Raw genomic sequence first — 13,734 nt, 5'->3', positions numbered from 1 at the left:
TGAGCTGACACAGGAGACAGGCTTCTTACAAATTTTACACCTGCTATTTCACCACTGAAATCAATGAGAGTTTTGCCCTTGATTTTGACAAGGAATAGACTCTGATTGGCAAAGCTGTCAGCCCATGCCTAACAGATGGGGGAAAAAAAGAGGTTTGAATGCCATGAAGTAGAAAATATCAAAATGAACCATGCTAGTGAGCCGTGAAGCCATAAATCACAATCCTGCAATAAGCTGATTATGTACTAAGCTTTAAGAGTATAACTCACCTAAGTTAATGACACAGCTTGCTGGAAATCATTAGTAGCCTACCCCAGACAGGCAGTTCAGTCCAAGTATTCCACAAACCTGGCTCAGAGGTTTCAGGAAACCTCCACCATATCCATGAGTCAGAGGCAACAAACCATCACCTGTCTGTGCCTCCTGGGCATGCCCCATGCTGCCCTGTGAAGTCACACAGCAAGCACTGGATATTGTCATGGGACAACTTCAAACCTGGCTGTAATTCTGATGATGCTTCCAGTTCTTCTTCTTCTGGTTCTCAAATACCAGGAGCGACTGTGCCCACGGGGTCAGTGGAAGCCTTGCTTGCCTCTCTTTCAGCTTAAAAGCCATGACAAAGCCTATCAGCCTGAGCTCCACACTGCTGCTTCCTGACAGCCAAATGGTCTTTGGGTATTTAAAAATTAAAACACAAGCATGACACAGCTGTGGAAAGAAAGCAGACCTGATATCTCCTTTCTTGGCTTCTCCTGATCACCCTTGTCATGTCTCCATCAAGTCTCCCCACACCCATCCATGGACACACAGTCCCCTGGTTCCCAGCCTGCCCCCAAGCAGCCCACCCAACTTCCCCCCCTCCACCAGCACCAGGCAGCTCAGCTCAGCTCCCCTCCAAAACCACTCTGTGGGAAAGCCACTGCACGACCTCTTGGCCCAGAAATAAAGCAGTAAGGTAGGGAAAGTCTTTACAAGAAGGTTATTTTACTGCTGTGGTTCAGATATCACAGTAATGCTGTCACCAGTTCTACTGACAGGCCATGATTGCCACCTTACACTCACTACTGCATAAGAATGCAGCAGGTACATACATTAAGGGTATTGAGGTGACTACAGAAAATATATTAAAGGTAGAAATGCTGTTCCCAGAATTTTTCTTTTTCTCCTCCTTTGTTTATTCTTCTGAAACAAGCTTTAAGTTACCTGCAGGTCTCATACTCCTAAGCAGCACCTCATTCTAGTAAAAAGTGTAAAAACCTTGCTGTTTCCAACAATGAAAATTATTTGTTTTGCCTTATGCTGACACGGAGACAAATCTGTCAGTAAAATATTCATTGTAATCCACTTCCTGATCATAAAAAGAAAATAAATTCCTCCAAAGAACCCAGTTTGAAATCCAAGTGAATGGATCCAAACATTTTCTACTCTTGGAACAGGGGAAAATAAAAAAAAAAAACAAACCAAAAAACTTTCAATTATTCAGCAAAACTGAAGTTGAAGCTGTGCCAAAACATTCTATGAGCTTCCTGTAATTTTTCTAACGTACTTGTACTTTTCATGAGTGCTGAGTTGCTCAGACTGCCAGCACAGATATTTGGCTGTCATGGGGATTTCTGTCCCTCACTTAACACTACAATTGCAGGGCTGGTCATGCTCATTGCTTACAAAGACTAAGTTGTTTTCCTGCTCTCCATTCGTGCTCATGGAAAGTAACTTTACTATAAAAGCCAGAATTTTTATTTCCTGGTCATTTTTTCCCTAACTCACCCAAAAGTCTCTCACAGGATGACAGCAGGTTTGCAGCAGCCATGCATGCTCTGTCACACTAAGCACTGCTTATTTATGTTCAGTACCGACACAGAAGTCAAGTCCATGCACGCTACAGGTGCAACTATTAAGATGCTAAGGTCATTCCTATGGGGTTTTCCTAAAATCTAAGTAGCTAATCTTCCCAGACACCTCCGAGGGAAGAGGAGCTTACCCGTGTCCCGCTGCCGTGCATGATATCTTCGGGGGTGTTATAAATTTCACTTTCCATCTGCACCGTCTGCTTCTTCTCATGCGACACCTTCACCCGCAGAATTCGGAAATAAGAACCACCAAGGTCCAGTGCAATGAAGTCTCCTTTCTCTATGTGGAAAGCAAGATACAGGTGATTAAAAACTGTATGCAGCACAAATCTGGAAAGTTAAGTGCAACACAGAAGCGAAAGTCCAGTGCCTACAGCAGGGAAGTTCTACCCACAGGGCATCCATGCGAACATCAACCTGATTCCCTGCAATTTAACGTGAAGTTGGTGGAATGGCAAAACCAACCCTCACAGGCAACTGCAGTGAGGGTTTATCCAAAAACATTGGACTAACAGTGGACAGTGTGTATCCAGATCTCATGATGAAGCTGCCAGATCAAAGATCTCAGGAGAAAGGCAAAAAAGATGTAGAAAACAGACAGTAAAATGAAGGGATGCCAGACCACTGATGAGCAGCCTTTTGCTGTAAGTAAACCTGTGTCATTTTGGCAAATAACCCTCAATAGTGGCTGGATTGTGCTTACTCCAAATTATACACAGATGTAATTAAAGTAGGAACCACTTACTTTGCACCCAGAAAAGCTGAGATTCACTGCAAACTGCAGTCAGATAACACAAGTCAGAGAAATGACAGCCTGAAAAAACAGCCCTGTACTGCTGGAGGAGCTATTCACAAGTTGTGATGCCTTGCCCAGAGCTCCTAAATACCTCCCCAGGAGCCAGGGAAATACTTAGAATACCTCCATCTCCCTCTGTGGTGGAGAGGTCTGAAGGCAAATGCACTACCCTCCAACCTCCACAGACTTCAGGGTGCAGTTCAGGCCTGGCTATCTGAGGAATGACACTTTCAGCACCCCCGGGAGAGCAAGGCAAATACATCTGACTAACCAACTCACCTTATCAATGTTATCTCACCTTATCAATGAGAGAGCAAAGGCAGTGATCGTTAAAGTCCTCAAAAAGATAATATTTACGGAGGCAGAGTGCACAGTTTATCCCCCAGGAGCGTGTGCCCAGGCTGCAGGGAATCCCCAGGGCTCTCTGCAGGCATTCCTGTGTGTGCACAGCATCCACCAAAGGCACACAGAGTTTTCTCATCCTACTTCCTCGTCAGCTGTGACTTTAGGAAGGCCACTCCTAACACTTTTTCCACTTCTACCTAAACTCAACGTGGAAAGACCTTTGGCAGCTGGGAAGGCAGTTTGGACGTGTTATCTAGAACAAACTCCACAAGGATTTCCGGAGCCAGACCTGCCTCTGAGATTACTCTGTCTAATCTCAGATCAGAACTCCTGAAGTCTGGTTTAGTGAGCTGTTCCTCCTCCTCATTGCTCCATGCACCTCTGGGAGCCTCATCCTGCTCAGCAAAGCTGATGAGCTGGACAAGGCGTGCCTCAGGGCAGGATCTTTAACAGAAACAGACCAAGAGAGGCAAAAGCACTGCAAATGCCCTTATGGTTTTCTAAGGATGCAATACAGAAACAAAACACTGTCACATGAGAAACCACAAAGAACAATAAGCTCCGTACAGAAAAATGTAGCAAAATGACAGTGGGAGCCCCCGACTTCTAATAATCCTCCCAGTTTTACTGTGCTGCAATGCAACTTCTTCTTGCTGCTTAAGACACAGGCAAACTCAGTTTGCCAAAACACAGATCTTGCAGTGCTTCCCTACCTGTTCCTGAGTGGTGTGGTTTTAAACATCACGTTTTTTACCAGTACAAATGTCATTTAAAACATGAACATACCCAAACACATCCAAAAGGAGATGCAATTCCCTTTACTGGGCTCAGCATAACAAATTCAGCAACTCATAACCCCTTCACCACAGCAAGTCCACCAGTCAAACATTGACCACAAGTGTCTCATTAAGCCAAATACTCATAAGATAAAGCTTATTTGGGTATCATCTGTTGAGTGCAAGCCACTACCTCCACTAATGGGAAAATCAACAGTGGAGCAGATGGCCCTTTTTCAAGCCTAAACGCACATCAGTACATACCTCAAACAAATACTGCACTTCAGAAATATCTCCCCTGTAAAAAAATTAATGGGTTAGCATGCTTGATTTCCAGTACCATCAAGCTCATTGCAAGGTAAAATTTAATAAGAATTATCCTTGTCACTCAAAAAGATCTCTGAACTAGACGTAAAGCTTTCTTCATTGCAAAGTAGTGGATTTCTTTTAGTGTATTTCAGGAATTAAGCCCAAGTAGCAGCATTTAATCTGTGCTTTGCAACGCCAAGGTGCAATCAAACCTTCCATGAATTTATTTAGGAAGAGCCTCTGAGAGCATTTTGAATTAGCTTAAGGTACCATTCTGGGCACTCTGCACAAAAAAACCTTGTGGCTTTTGTAAACAAAACCAAGTCTGAATGAAGCAAAAAAATCCCTGCTAACACCAACACCTCCAGGGTCTCCAGAATTATTGCTCACAAACTTCTTGTTAGAAAAGTACACAAGCAAAGATCTGAAACTAAACAACAGTATTTTTCTGAATAGTCAGCTCCCGTAATAATAATTGGACTCAGAGGAAAGAGCTTACAAGGCAGTAATGAGAGACAGGCCAGAGAAAAAGGCAGGCTTTCAGCCTCTGGCTTTCACGGAGGGACAGCTGAAGGCACAAATTGCCATCTTTGGGCACAGCAACACGGTCACATCCGTGAGGGCCCCCCAGAACCTTCTGGAGGAAGAGGGCAGGGGGCTCCATGTCTGCCCTGGCTGCACCCGGGCGGTGGCTGAGCCAGGCGTGACAGGCACAAGGGGGAGAGTCAGGGAAAGAAACACCACACCCACCCACAGCAAATATTGCTCATACCTGGGCTCAGAATATGCCCTGTCAGGGAAAGAAGGGAATGGTTGTGCCTGCTTCACTAACAGCTATCCAAAGATACCCTCGCTGCCCGTATGGATCACTACTGTGTTCTACAGAAACTGCCTGGCCAAAGCCCTGCCTTGCCATAATCCCTGCTGCAAAGCCCTGCCCACAGCCTGCCCATCCTGGAGAGGCTGGCAGGAGCCAAGTGGGCACAGGATCAAGAACTGAGCACCCTGTACACAACACACAAGGCTGCTTTTTTAAGTAGGTGTGTCATACATGATCTGAAATTAATGTCTTGGCATACACACATGCCCATGCTCAGCCAGGGCTACCCACTGCTCTGCCTCGTCCTCAGTCCCAGCAGCATTCAGCAATCTCTCAAACCTCTCCTGGCCAGGTGCACATCCCCTTTTTCCTGTGCCATATGGCATCTCAAAGTCTTCCCAGTTTGTACCACAGAACAATTCACAGAATTATCTGACATGCCGCCAGCAGCTCAGACCTGATGCCCTGCAACGGCTGATGGAGCAGGGTAGGGGGACAGGTCACTGCTCAATTAAACTCAAACACACATGGAGGAAAACACAGGGATTTCTGAGCCAGTTAAATTGCTGGGATTCTATGCAAAAGCCCTCAAGTCACCTCACCTCACCTGCAAATCCTCAGTGCAACCCCTGCCCGTGACCCAGCTGTATGTGGCAGCTTTTGGCTTTCTCGACAGGCTGCAAATTTCAACACAGTATTTCAACATAACAGCCAGCAATGCTGAATTAAGGGGAACACAGCATTCATACTCATTCTCCTTTTGCTTTTTTTTTTAGACAGAGACTCAATTCTCAACTAAAATGTTTAAGGTGGCAGAAAGCAACAGCAAAGCAGAACTATCAAAGATTTCCACCTGCCAGACAGCAGCAGGAAGTTACACAAAGCACCAGGCCTCATGTTCTTTCACCAATAAATTCTTGATTTTAACTCAAAAAAAAAGAAGGCGGCCTCAAAACAGATAACTCTGTTATGCAGTTCTTGCAACCTTGCGATTTCTGCACACAGGGACATAATTTGTGGTAGGCACCAAACTAGTCAACCTCCTCACACTAAGAGAGAAGGAAACCCAGTGTCACTACTAAATAATAAACACTATTATATAATGTTTATAAATATATTTATGTACTCTATATATAGTATTTATTTTTTCCAGACATCAAGTAATTTAGAAGTAACAACAATAATTAATAGAGGTAATCTTGGTCTCAAATACCAACACAACATCTTTTTGGTTTCTGATAGCTCTTTGTGCCACTTTTATCAGTACAGTGAGCACAGAAAAACCAAGTCCTACATCTGGATGGAAAAAGCTCGGTGCACCAGAGCAGCAGCTTTGGAGCCACATGCTGCAACCTCCTTGAGTTCTGTGACTTTTCCCCAAGACAGTCTGCAAGGGACAGCTACAAAATGCAAAATGAATGCCAGGAAACTCAAATTCAGACTTCCACTGGGGAAAAAATAAGGAGAAGGAGATGTTGAGTGAAGCAGCAAATGACTAAAAGCCACTGTATTTGTTAAGATCTAGATGACACCGGTGTAAACTGCACAAATCAAAAATCATCCTATCTGAAGTATTGATTGTTGGCAGACAAGTCTCAGAGTACATGTATTCACTGATAGTGAACTGTTTGCTAGGAAGGCCTCTTCTATTGGCATCAAAATGGCTTTGACACAGGAATCACTAAATCTTCCAGCATCTGTGGGAACAGACCTGCACACAGAGGGGGAGCTGCCTTCAAAATGCTGCCTGGGCTTGCCAGGAAGCAAATCCCTCTTGTTCTTGGTGGCAACTGGAGTATTTCTAACAGGTTTCCATGAAGCACATCATGTTTAACACAGAAAACAAACACTAAGCTTCTTACCTGAACCATCAGGAATGGACCTGACAAACGTGGGAAGCATCTTGACTGCAGCCGTGGGGTTAAAATCCCTGGAGAGGCCGTTCTTCATCTCCCTCCTGAAGCGAGCCATGACATCCAGCAGCGTTTCGTCGGAGAGCCGCATGGCGTAGAGGTATTTATCAATCTGGGGACAAACACACACCACCACGGAGTGGAAGACTGCCCTGAGGCACCCAGGTGGGGCTACTCCTCTCCCTAATTGCAAGGAGAGTGTATAGCCCCAGCTCACCCTCAAGGCTCTGGCCAAGCTCACAACACAGCCACACGCTTTGTGCCTTGTCTTTTGACTCCAAGTCATGGAAAACGGGAAAGCTGCACATGAGCTGAAGCCCACCCCATCCTACTGCTTCCCAAGGCACAACCCAGTCCCACACCACTGCCTCCTCTTTTCCACTCAAAATGGTCTGCCCATAGCCTCTCGCTACCTCCAGCCCTTGCTCCACTTCTCAGCTCTCCTGACTATCCATGAGCTGAGCTAAAAATCCCTCTTTTGGCACCCTGTCCCAGCTGGGGTGATGCAGATGTCAGAGGTGCTTTGTATTTAAAGCCTTACATTGGGAAGGACTTGCCACACCAGTTTCAGGGCTACATCCCAGGCTGAGAAATTATTTCAGTGCAGCAGACCAAAGCTATCACAGCCAGAGGGTCAGGAGAGGCAGAATTTGTCTGTGGGCAGGTGGCATCTTCCTCCATCAAATTAAAAGTCGTTGATTTTTCCCTTGTGGCTTCCAATGACAGGAACTTTCTTTACCTCCCTGGAAAAAGGAGGCGGTTCTAGTTTTCCAACAGTATTGCTTTCCATAGTATTACAACCACCTTCACCATCAGGAAGACAGAGATGCTTTGATGCCCAAAAAATACAACTTGTCCTTGGGGGTTCTTGCCAAACACACCTCCCACCCCTTTCATCTCAGCTGCCAGTCTATTCTCGCCTTGTTTCTTTACTTGCCTTGGAAATTTGATTCTGTAGATGGCTCAGACTGAAGCCACACCTTCAGGATCACTTTTGCTTTCAGCTTAGCAGGACCAAGAAAATAAAACCCTGCCCATGTTTTCTGTCCTCAGCAAAACTGGAGAAGCCACCTCGTTTTAAACCCCAGGCCAGCTCTGTGCCAAGGGTGCTCTGGAAGCCTCGAGAGCAACTCATCTCCAAGCTGGCACTATGTCTTACAAGACCAAGGCCACAGTAAAACACCCCATGCAACACATACATATGCAAGTGGTCCATATTCCAGGGCCTTTGAGACGGGAAGTGATGACCAATGCCATTCACAAAAGAAATGCAATCAAAATGTAATTAAACTCTAAACTGACCATAAAACCAGCGCTGATTAATGGCTCGTGTAGAAAGTCCACCTGCCACGTGTAGTCAAGGCCTGTACCAAAGATAGTGTATCTCCCTGACCCAGGCACCCTCAGTGACCCAGCAGTTACCTACACAGCCAGGGAGGAAGGCATGGATGGTGCTGCTGGGCACAGCTACCCAGCCTGATCCCAAACCACAGGGCTGGTGCCAGGCAGGCCTGGGCCACAGGGCACACAGCCAGAGGCTGCACAAGCTATGAAGTTTTCCATGTCATTGATTGCAGAGGAAGAGCAGAAGGGGCTGTAACAGTGCAACAATACCATGATTGATAACACCACGATGAAATGAGACCGTGCATTTTCCCCACGAAGCGGTGACGTGACAGTGCAGGCGTACAGCTGAATGGCAGAAGAGCTGAGCTCAGGTTGTCTGCAACACAGGCCAAATGCAAGACCCCAGGGCAGCATCCCCACATCCCAGCTGTGTCCTGTGCCGCCCCGATGGGCTGACAGCCCCTTCACAGTGACAACTGCAGCCAGTCACCAGTGTCATTTCACTCCAAGAATAAAATCCTGGATGGGGTGTGCCCTTTCTACAGCCCCAAACGCTGTGGGGATGGATGCAGAGGCTGCTGTCAGGCTGAGTAGGAAAGTCTCTCCTCTGTGGCAAACCCTGACATGTTTTTTTTAGCAGAGTGTGTAAAGCCATGATGTCAGAGGATGAGGTTATTCCTTTTTAAAGGACGGGGGAACCAACTCTTTTTCAGGCTGAGCTTTCAGCAGCCCACGTTGCCGTTCAGAGGGGTGATCCCCCAAATCTCCCAGTGAAAGCTACACTAACACATCATTCACACAATCAGACCTCACCGTGCAATTAATACACCCCTCTACAAAGCCCCACTGCTGCAATCCTCCTCCCAGAAACAGGAAGGAAGGATTCCACCCCCCACCGAAAGTCCTGTTGTGAACGCAGGTTTTGGCGTTTGCACAGTCAGGACTGACAGACCCATTCTCCCCACCTCTGCCCCTGTGCTGCCCTCAGCAGGGAGGGAAAATGGGAGGGAGGGCTGTTTTTGCTCCCGTGGAAACCCAGTGAGCGTGTCAGTGCCCTTGTACAATTGGGCTGGACCCTCCTGCACTCGGGAGCATCGAGTAGCACCAAGGCCATCCATCTCCACCACTGAGACCCACAGGGAGGAAGGCAGGGGACACGGAGCCTCTGCTTGGAAAAAAATCACTCCTGTGTGTTACAGCTTCCAAAACAAAAAAAAAAAAAAAAAAAAAAGGCAGGGTTTTTTTTTCTCCCAGGCAGGAAAAGGGTTAGTCATTCCAGCAGTGTGGCGGCAAGGGAATAAGCGCTGCTCTCCTGCGCTGGCAGTACATGCTCCTGTTTTCCCTCCGAGGGAGAACTCCCAGCAAATAGCCATAAATAACTTGGGGCAGGGGGAGCTGGAGGCTGGATTACGGGATGGAGATTTAATAACTCCCAGCTCTGTCTGCAATAAAAGCCGATCAGAGAGCAAATCTCAGCCTGATCCACAGGGAAGCTGTGGAGAGGCTGGCACGGACAGACGGGAGCTGCTGGCAGCACCCAGACACACCCACAGTCCCACTGAGGCTCCCATGGATGGGAGTCAGGTGCCAGCCCTTCCCAGGGGATGGCAAAGGGCAGGAACAATTTCAGGCAGGCAGTTGTGTGGGCAAGGAGCAGAAAACACTCCTTTATTTAGCTGCCACCTCAGAGACACCCCCCCAAGAAGGGCACCTTCCCAAAGTGCCATATAGGAGTCCTCCAGAGTGCTATAGGAGTCCTCCAAGAGCTCTACCGCTTCTTTTTTTTTCTCACTGGCTTAAAAAAAAAAAAAAAAAAAAAGACAACCAGCCAGACAGAATCTATGAGCAATTTTTTAAAAATAGGATTTCATAATCTGAACCACATTCACGTAATTTTTCCTAGTCACATAGGAAAGACACTCTTTGTAATTGGGGAAAAGAAGTTTCTGAAAATCCAGGCATTTCAGCAGTTGTGAGTAATTATAAGTGCATAATGAAACAGGCAGCACTTAATGAAACAGGCCATTCCTTAAAGGCATGCCTCATTCCAGGGACAGTGACAACAGTCACTGGTATCCAAGAAGAGAGCACTCCCACAACAATTTCAGAAATTATTAGCACTTATTTTACTGACATAGCCTTTGCACCAAAACCCTTCACCAATGTAAACATTTTTCTGCACAGCTAATCCTTTCAGATTCATCAGGAGCCAAGGCATGTTAAAACAAGTAGTTTAAGACATTCTGAAACTGTTTATGCTTACTTATGATTTATCTGATTGGTTCCTAAAAAGCCTTTATAGGGGCAGGTCACCAATAAGGGCTCTTCTTGATGCCAGTTGTTACATTTTACACTCCATTCCATCACGGTTTTTTCAAAGTTAAACAACATTTAAATGTGACTCTTGGATTGCAAGATTTTTTCTTCTCTCTTCAGGTAAGACAACAAAAACATATTGTTTCCCTGACAGGCAGAAACCAGGCAACACCCAGAGGCTCCCTTTGCTGGGCTCAGCTACTGCAGGTACAAACCTGTTGGAAACAAAGGGTACTCCAAGGCAGTTTTACAAAGCTCTCCTGCACATTGGCCAGGGGCACAGCTCCCAGGGATGCTCCATGACACCCTTGGCCCTGAGGATGGGAGTTGGCCCTTCAGAGAAATCAGGGCCTGGGTTCAGCTTGTGCAAAGTGCCCTGTCACAGCAAGGGTGCTGAGCTCCTGCTGCTGTCCCCACAGTGCCACAAACATCCAGGGAATAGACGTTTTCAAAAATATCTGGATAATTTAAGCTGCTTGGAGCAAACCCACACATGTCTTTATACAGCACAGGGCATCCCACATTGCCAGCTTGCTGCTGCACAGAGAGGTGACATACAAGTGCCATCACAGGTGGATTCACTGGAAAATGCCCCCTTGCAGGAGCCACAGGGCTGCCAGCATCCAATGAACAACCCCCTCCTTCAACACTACACAGCCACCCTGCCTATTCCTCCTGCTTGCCACGATTCATCCTGGAAAATACTCTAGGAACTACAAATTTGGAAAACATTACACTCAAATTTAAGGTGGTGCATAAAATTCCAGCAAAATCCAGCACAGAAGCATTAGTTCTTAGATCCAGGGTACCCCAAGGGCCTGGAACCACCAGCCCTATCCATGTCCCTCAGCAGGGCTCCCACTGTGGAAAGGCAGCGTGGAGCATTAGAGCCACACAGGGATGGGAACACAAAAAAAAAAAAGCAAGGATGGGAATTCCAAAAGAAAAAAAAAAGAAGAAAACAGGGTCACAAGGGAAAAAGAATGCTCGACCTTGGCTTGCTGGTACTTTTAACCTGTTCACACCCCTCCTGTGACCCAGAGTGGCACCCTGAAGGTGACCTGCCACCTGTGCCACCAAACGCTGAGCCGATGGCTGTGATGGACCAGCGAGGCAGAGGAGCTGCCACCATGGCCAGGACACCCGGGGCACAGCGTGGGGAGCAGGGACAATGCCTTGGGTGGCAGCCCTCGGCCCCAGGCACGTACCAGCAAAGTGCTGCCCTTCCGGAAGCAGAGAGGAGAGGGAGGGACCTGAAATGAAGCCGTGCAGGCACGTATCCCTCAAAGCGGCACACTGATGGAGCACAGACCTCGGAAGCAGCACGCTGAGATGGAGTGAAACCATTTTTGCCCCACGGGGAACCAAGGAGTGGAGCCCACCAGCTCCCAGCAGCTGTGGGGCAGCAGAGCCTCTGGCTGCCACTGACACCCTCCCTACAGAACAGCCAAAGGTGAGCGGCTCGATATCCGTTCCAAAAGCAAACAAACAGGAAAAGACGTCTTACATCCTCCAAAAACAGTAGCCTGCCTTTTTTTTCTTTTTTAATTGGGCTTAATTTTTTTATTTCCTTTTCCAGACAAAACCAGATCGATCCATTAGAATGCTTTACAGCTCCCTGGCCAAACCATTTCCCGTGCTGTTAGACAATAGGAGCCCCACGGTGCCAAACCAGCCTGCAATAAATAACCCCCAGAACACCACAGTTTCCCTGTGCTCCCTCCATGCCTTCCCTACAGCCGTTCTGGGCTGCCGTGCTCCCTTGTGCTTATCTTGGCTTTCTAAATATAACCCACAGAGCGAGACAGAGAAGGCCTTACCCAGGCATGCATGCCTGGCACAGCAGCAGCACTTACAAATCCTGCGGGAAAAGGAACATAATGGGCCTGGGGCACAGGGAGAGCCACGTCCCTGGGGCCAGAAGGTGCAGGACAGTGCAGGCTGAGCAGTCTCCGGCCCTCGCCAGAGCCACTGGGCGGAAAAGCAGAAGACCTAAACCACGGAAGGAGACGTGGAAAACATGGGGTGACGTGGAAAATATGGGGCGCTGCCTCGGGTTTTCTCCGAGGGAGGAGCGGGCACGGGTGAGCACATGTGGAGTGGGGCAGGATGGGTCACCCGCACACGGGAGCTGAGGTATCCCCCGGCACAGCTGGAAGCCCGAAGGGAGGAGGTGCTCTCCTCCTCCTGGCTGGGGAGGTTCGCAAGCCCCGGGAACAGTACAAATCAGCGCTGCTCACGTTGCCATTGCGGCTTGCCCAAAATACTTTAGGGATGCCTGCAGCCACGCGCCCAGGTGGGTCACGCAGCACGGCCGGAGGAGGTGGCACAGGGGAAGCCTCCGTTTCCTGACGTCAGCCCGGCTCAGGGATGTTTGCAATTATTTTCCCAATTTGTGTCCCCACATCCCTCGCCCCAGGCTCCCCGCTTCCTACAGCTCTGCAATATGCTCGGCCGGGCCCTAACTGCCGTGTTTTTATTTATCCTGTGCTCCGCACCCTTTTCCTTGTGGTAGTGCTCAATTCCAGGGCTGCACCAACCACACAGGAGCAACCACCTAACGCTGAAGGAAAAGAAAAGAAGCCTATGGAAATGCTCCTTTTTAAGCACAAATGACAACCATTTCCTGTAAATTTTGAACCTGCAGTGGCACATAATTCAAAAACTACCTGCTCCTCGCCTGCTGGAGTGACGATGCCCACAGACGCCCTTGGGAAGAAGGGGAAATACCCTCTCCAGGGATGCTGGTGCCCACCAAAAACCCAAGGAGCCGCCATCCTCCGCTCAGTGCCAAAGCCCCCCAGCTCCTGCCTCGCCTTGCTGAGCTCAGTCCTGCGGCCTGAGCCGCCGCTGTGCATCCATCACCCACGCCCCACTCCCATCTCCAGCGGGGATGCTCGGGGCGGGGGGGGCTTAAAACCGGGGTTATCCCCCTTTCTCCCACAGCTGGGTGGCTCTGGGAACAAAGCAACGAAAGCAACGAGGGGGGAAATTTTAGAAAGTGAAAAAAAAAAAAAAAAGAAAAAAGAATGAAAAAAAAAAAAAGCGGTGCGGGCGGGGGGCAGCCTTGGGGCGGGGGATGTCCATCTAACCTTTTTGACCTGGTCCTCCTTCAGCTCCGTGAAGTAGTAGGCCAGGAGCTGGGCGGCGATCATCGTGCCGGCTGCACGGCGGCTCCGCGCACGCAGCGATGCGGGGCCGGGGATGGCCGCGCCGAGCCGAGCCCAGCCGAGCACCGCCCCTTCCTCCTCCTCCTCCTCCT

The 13,734-nt window shown here is 48.4% G+C and overlaps 1 protein-coding gene across 1 annotated transcript in view; it reads right to left on the bottom strand.

Annotated features, from left to right (window-relative positions):
* LOC103764998 (hexokinase-1) overlaps positions 1 to 13,734 on the bottom strand; it is a 36,672-nt gene extending 22,938 nt beyond the window's left edge. The window contains exons 1-3 of the mRNA XM_029962577.1: positions 13,565 to 13,734; positions 6,759 to 6,921; positions 1,982 to 2,130 (exon numbers count right to left, since the gene is read on the bottom strand). Coding sequence (XP_029818437.1) covers positions 1,982 to 2,130; positions 6,759 to 6,921; positions 13,565 to 13,627 — 375 coding nt within the window. The 5' untranslated portion in view covers positions 13,628 to 13,734. The remainder of the gene's footprint in view (positions 1 to 1,981; positions 2,131 to 6,758; positions 6,922 to 13,564) is intronic.

The sequence above is a fragment of the Manacus vitellinus genome, unplaced genomic scaffold (assembly GCF_001715985.3).
Source record: "Manacus vitellinus isolate BGI_N305 unplaced genomic scaffold, ASM171598v3 scaffold_48_pilon, whole genome shotgun sequence".
In the NCBI taxonomy this organism is placed as follows: Eukaryota; Metazoa; Chordata; class Aves; order Passeriformes; family Pipridae; genus Manacus; species Manacus vitellinus.
The sequence above is the reverse complement of the archived record's forward strand: the minus strand, read 5'-3'. Positions and strand labels throughout refer to the sequence as shown.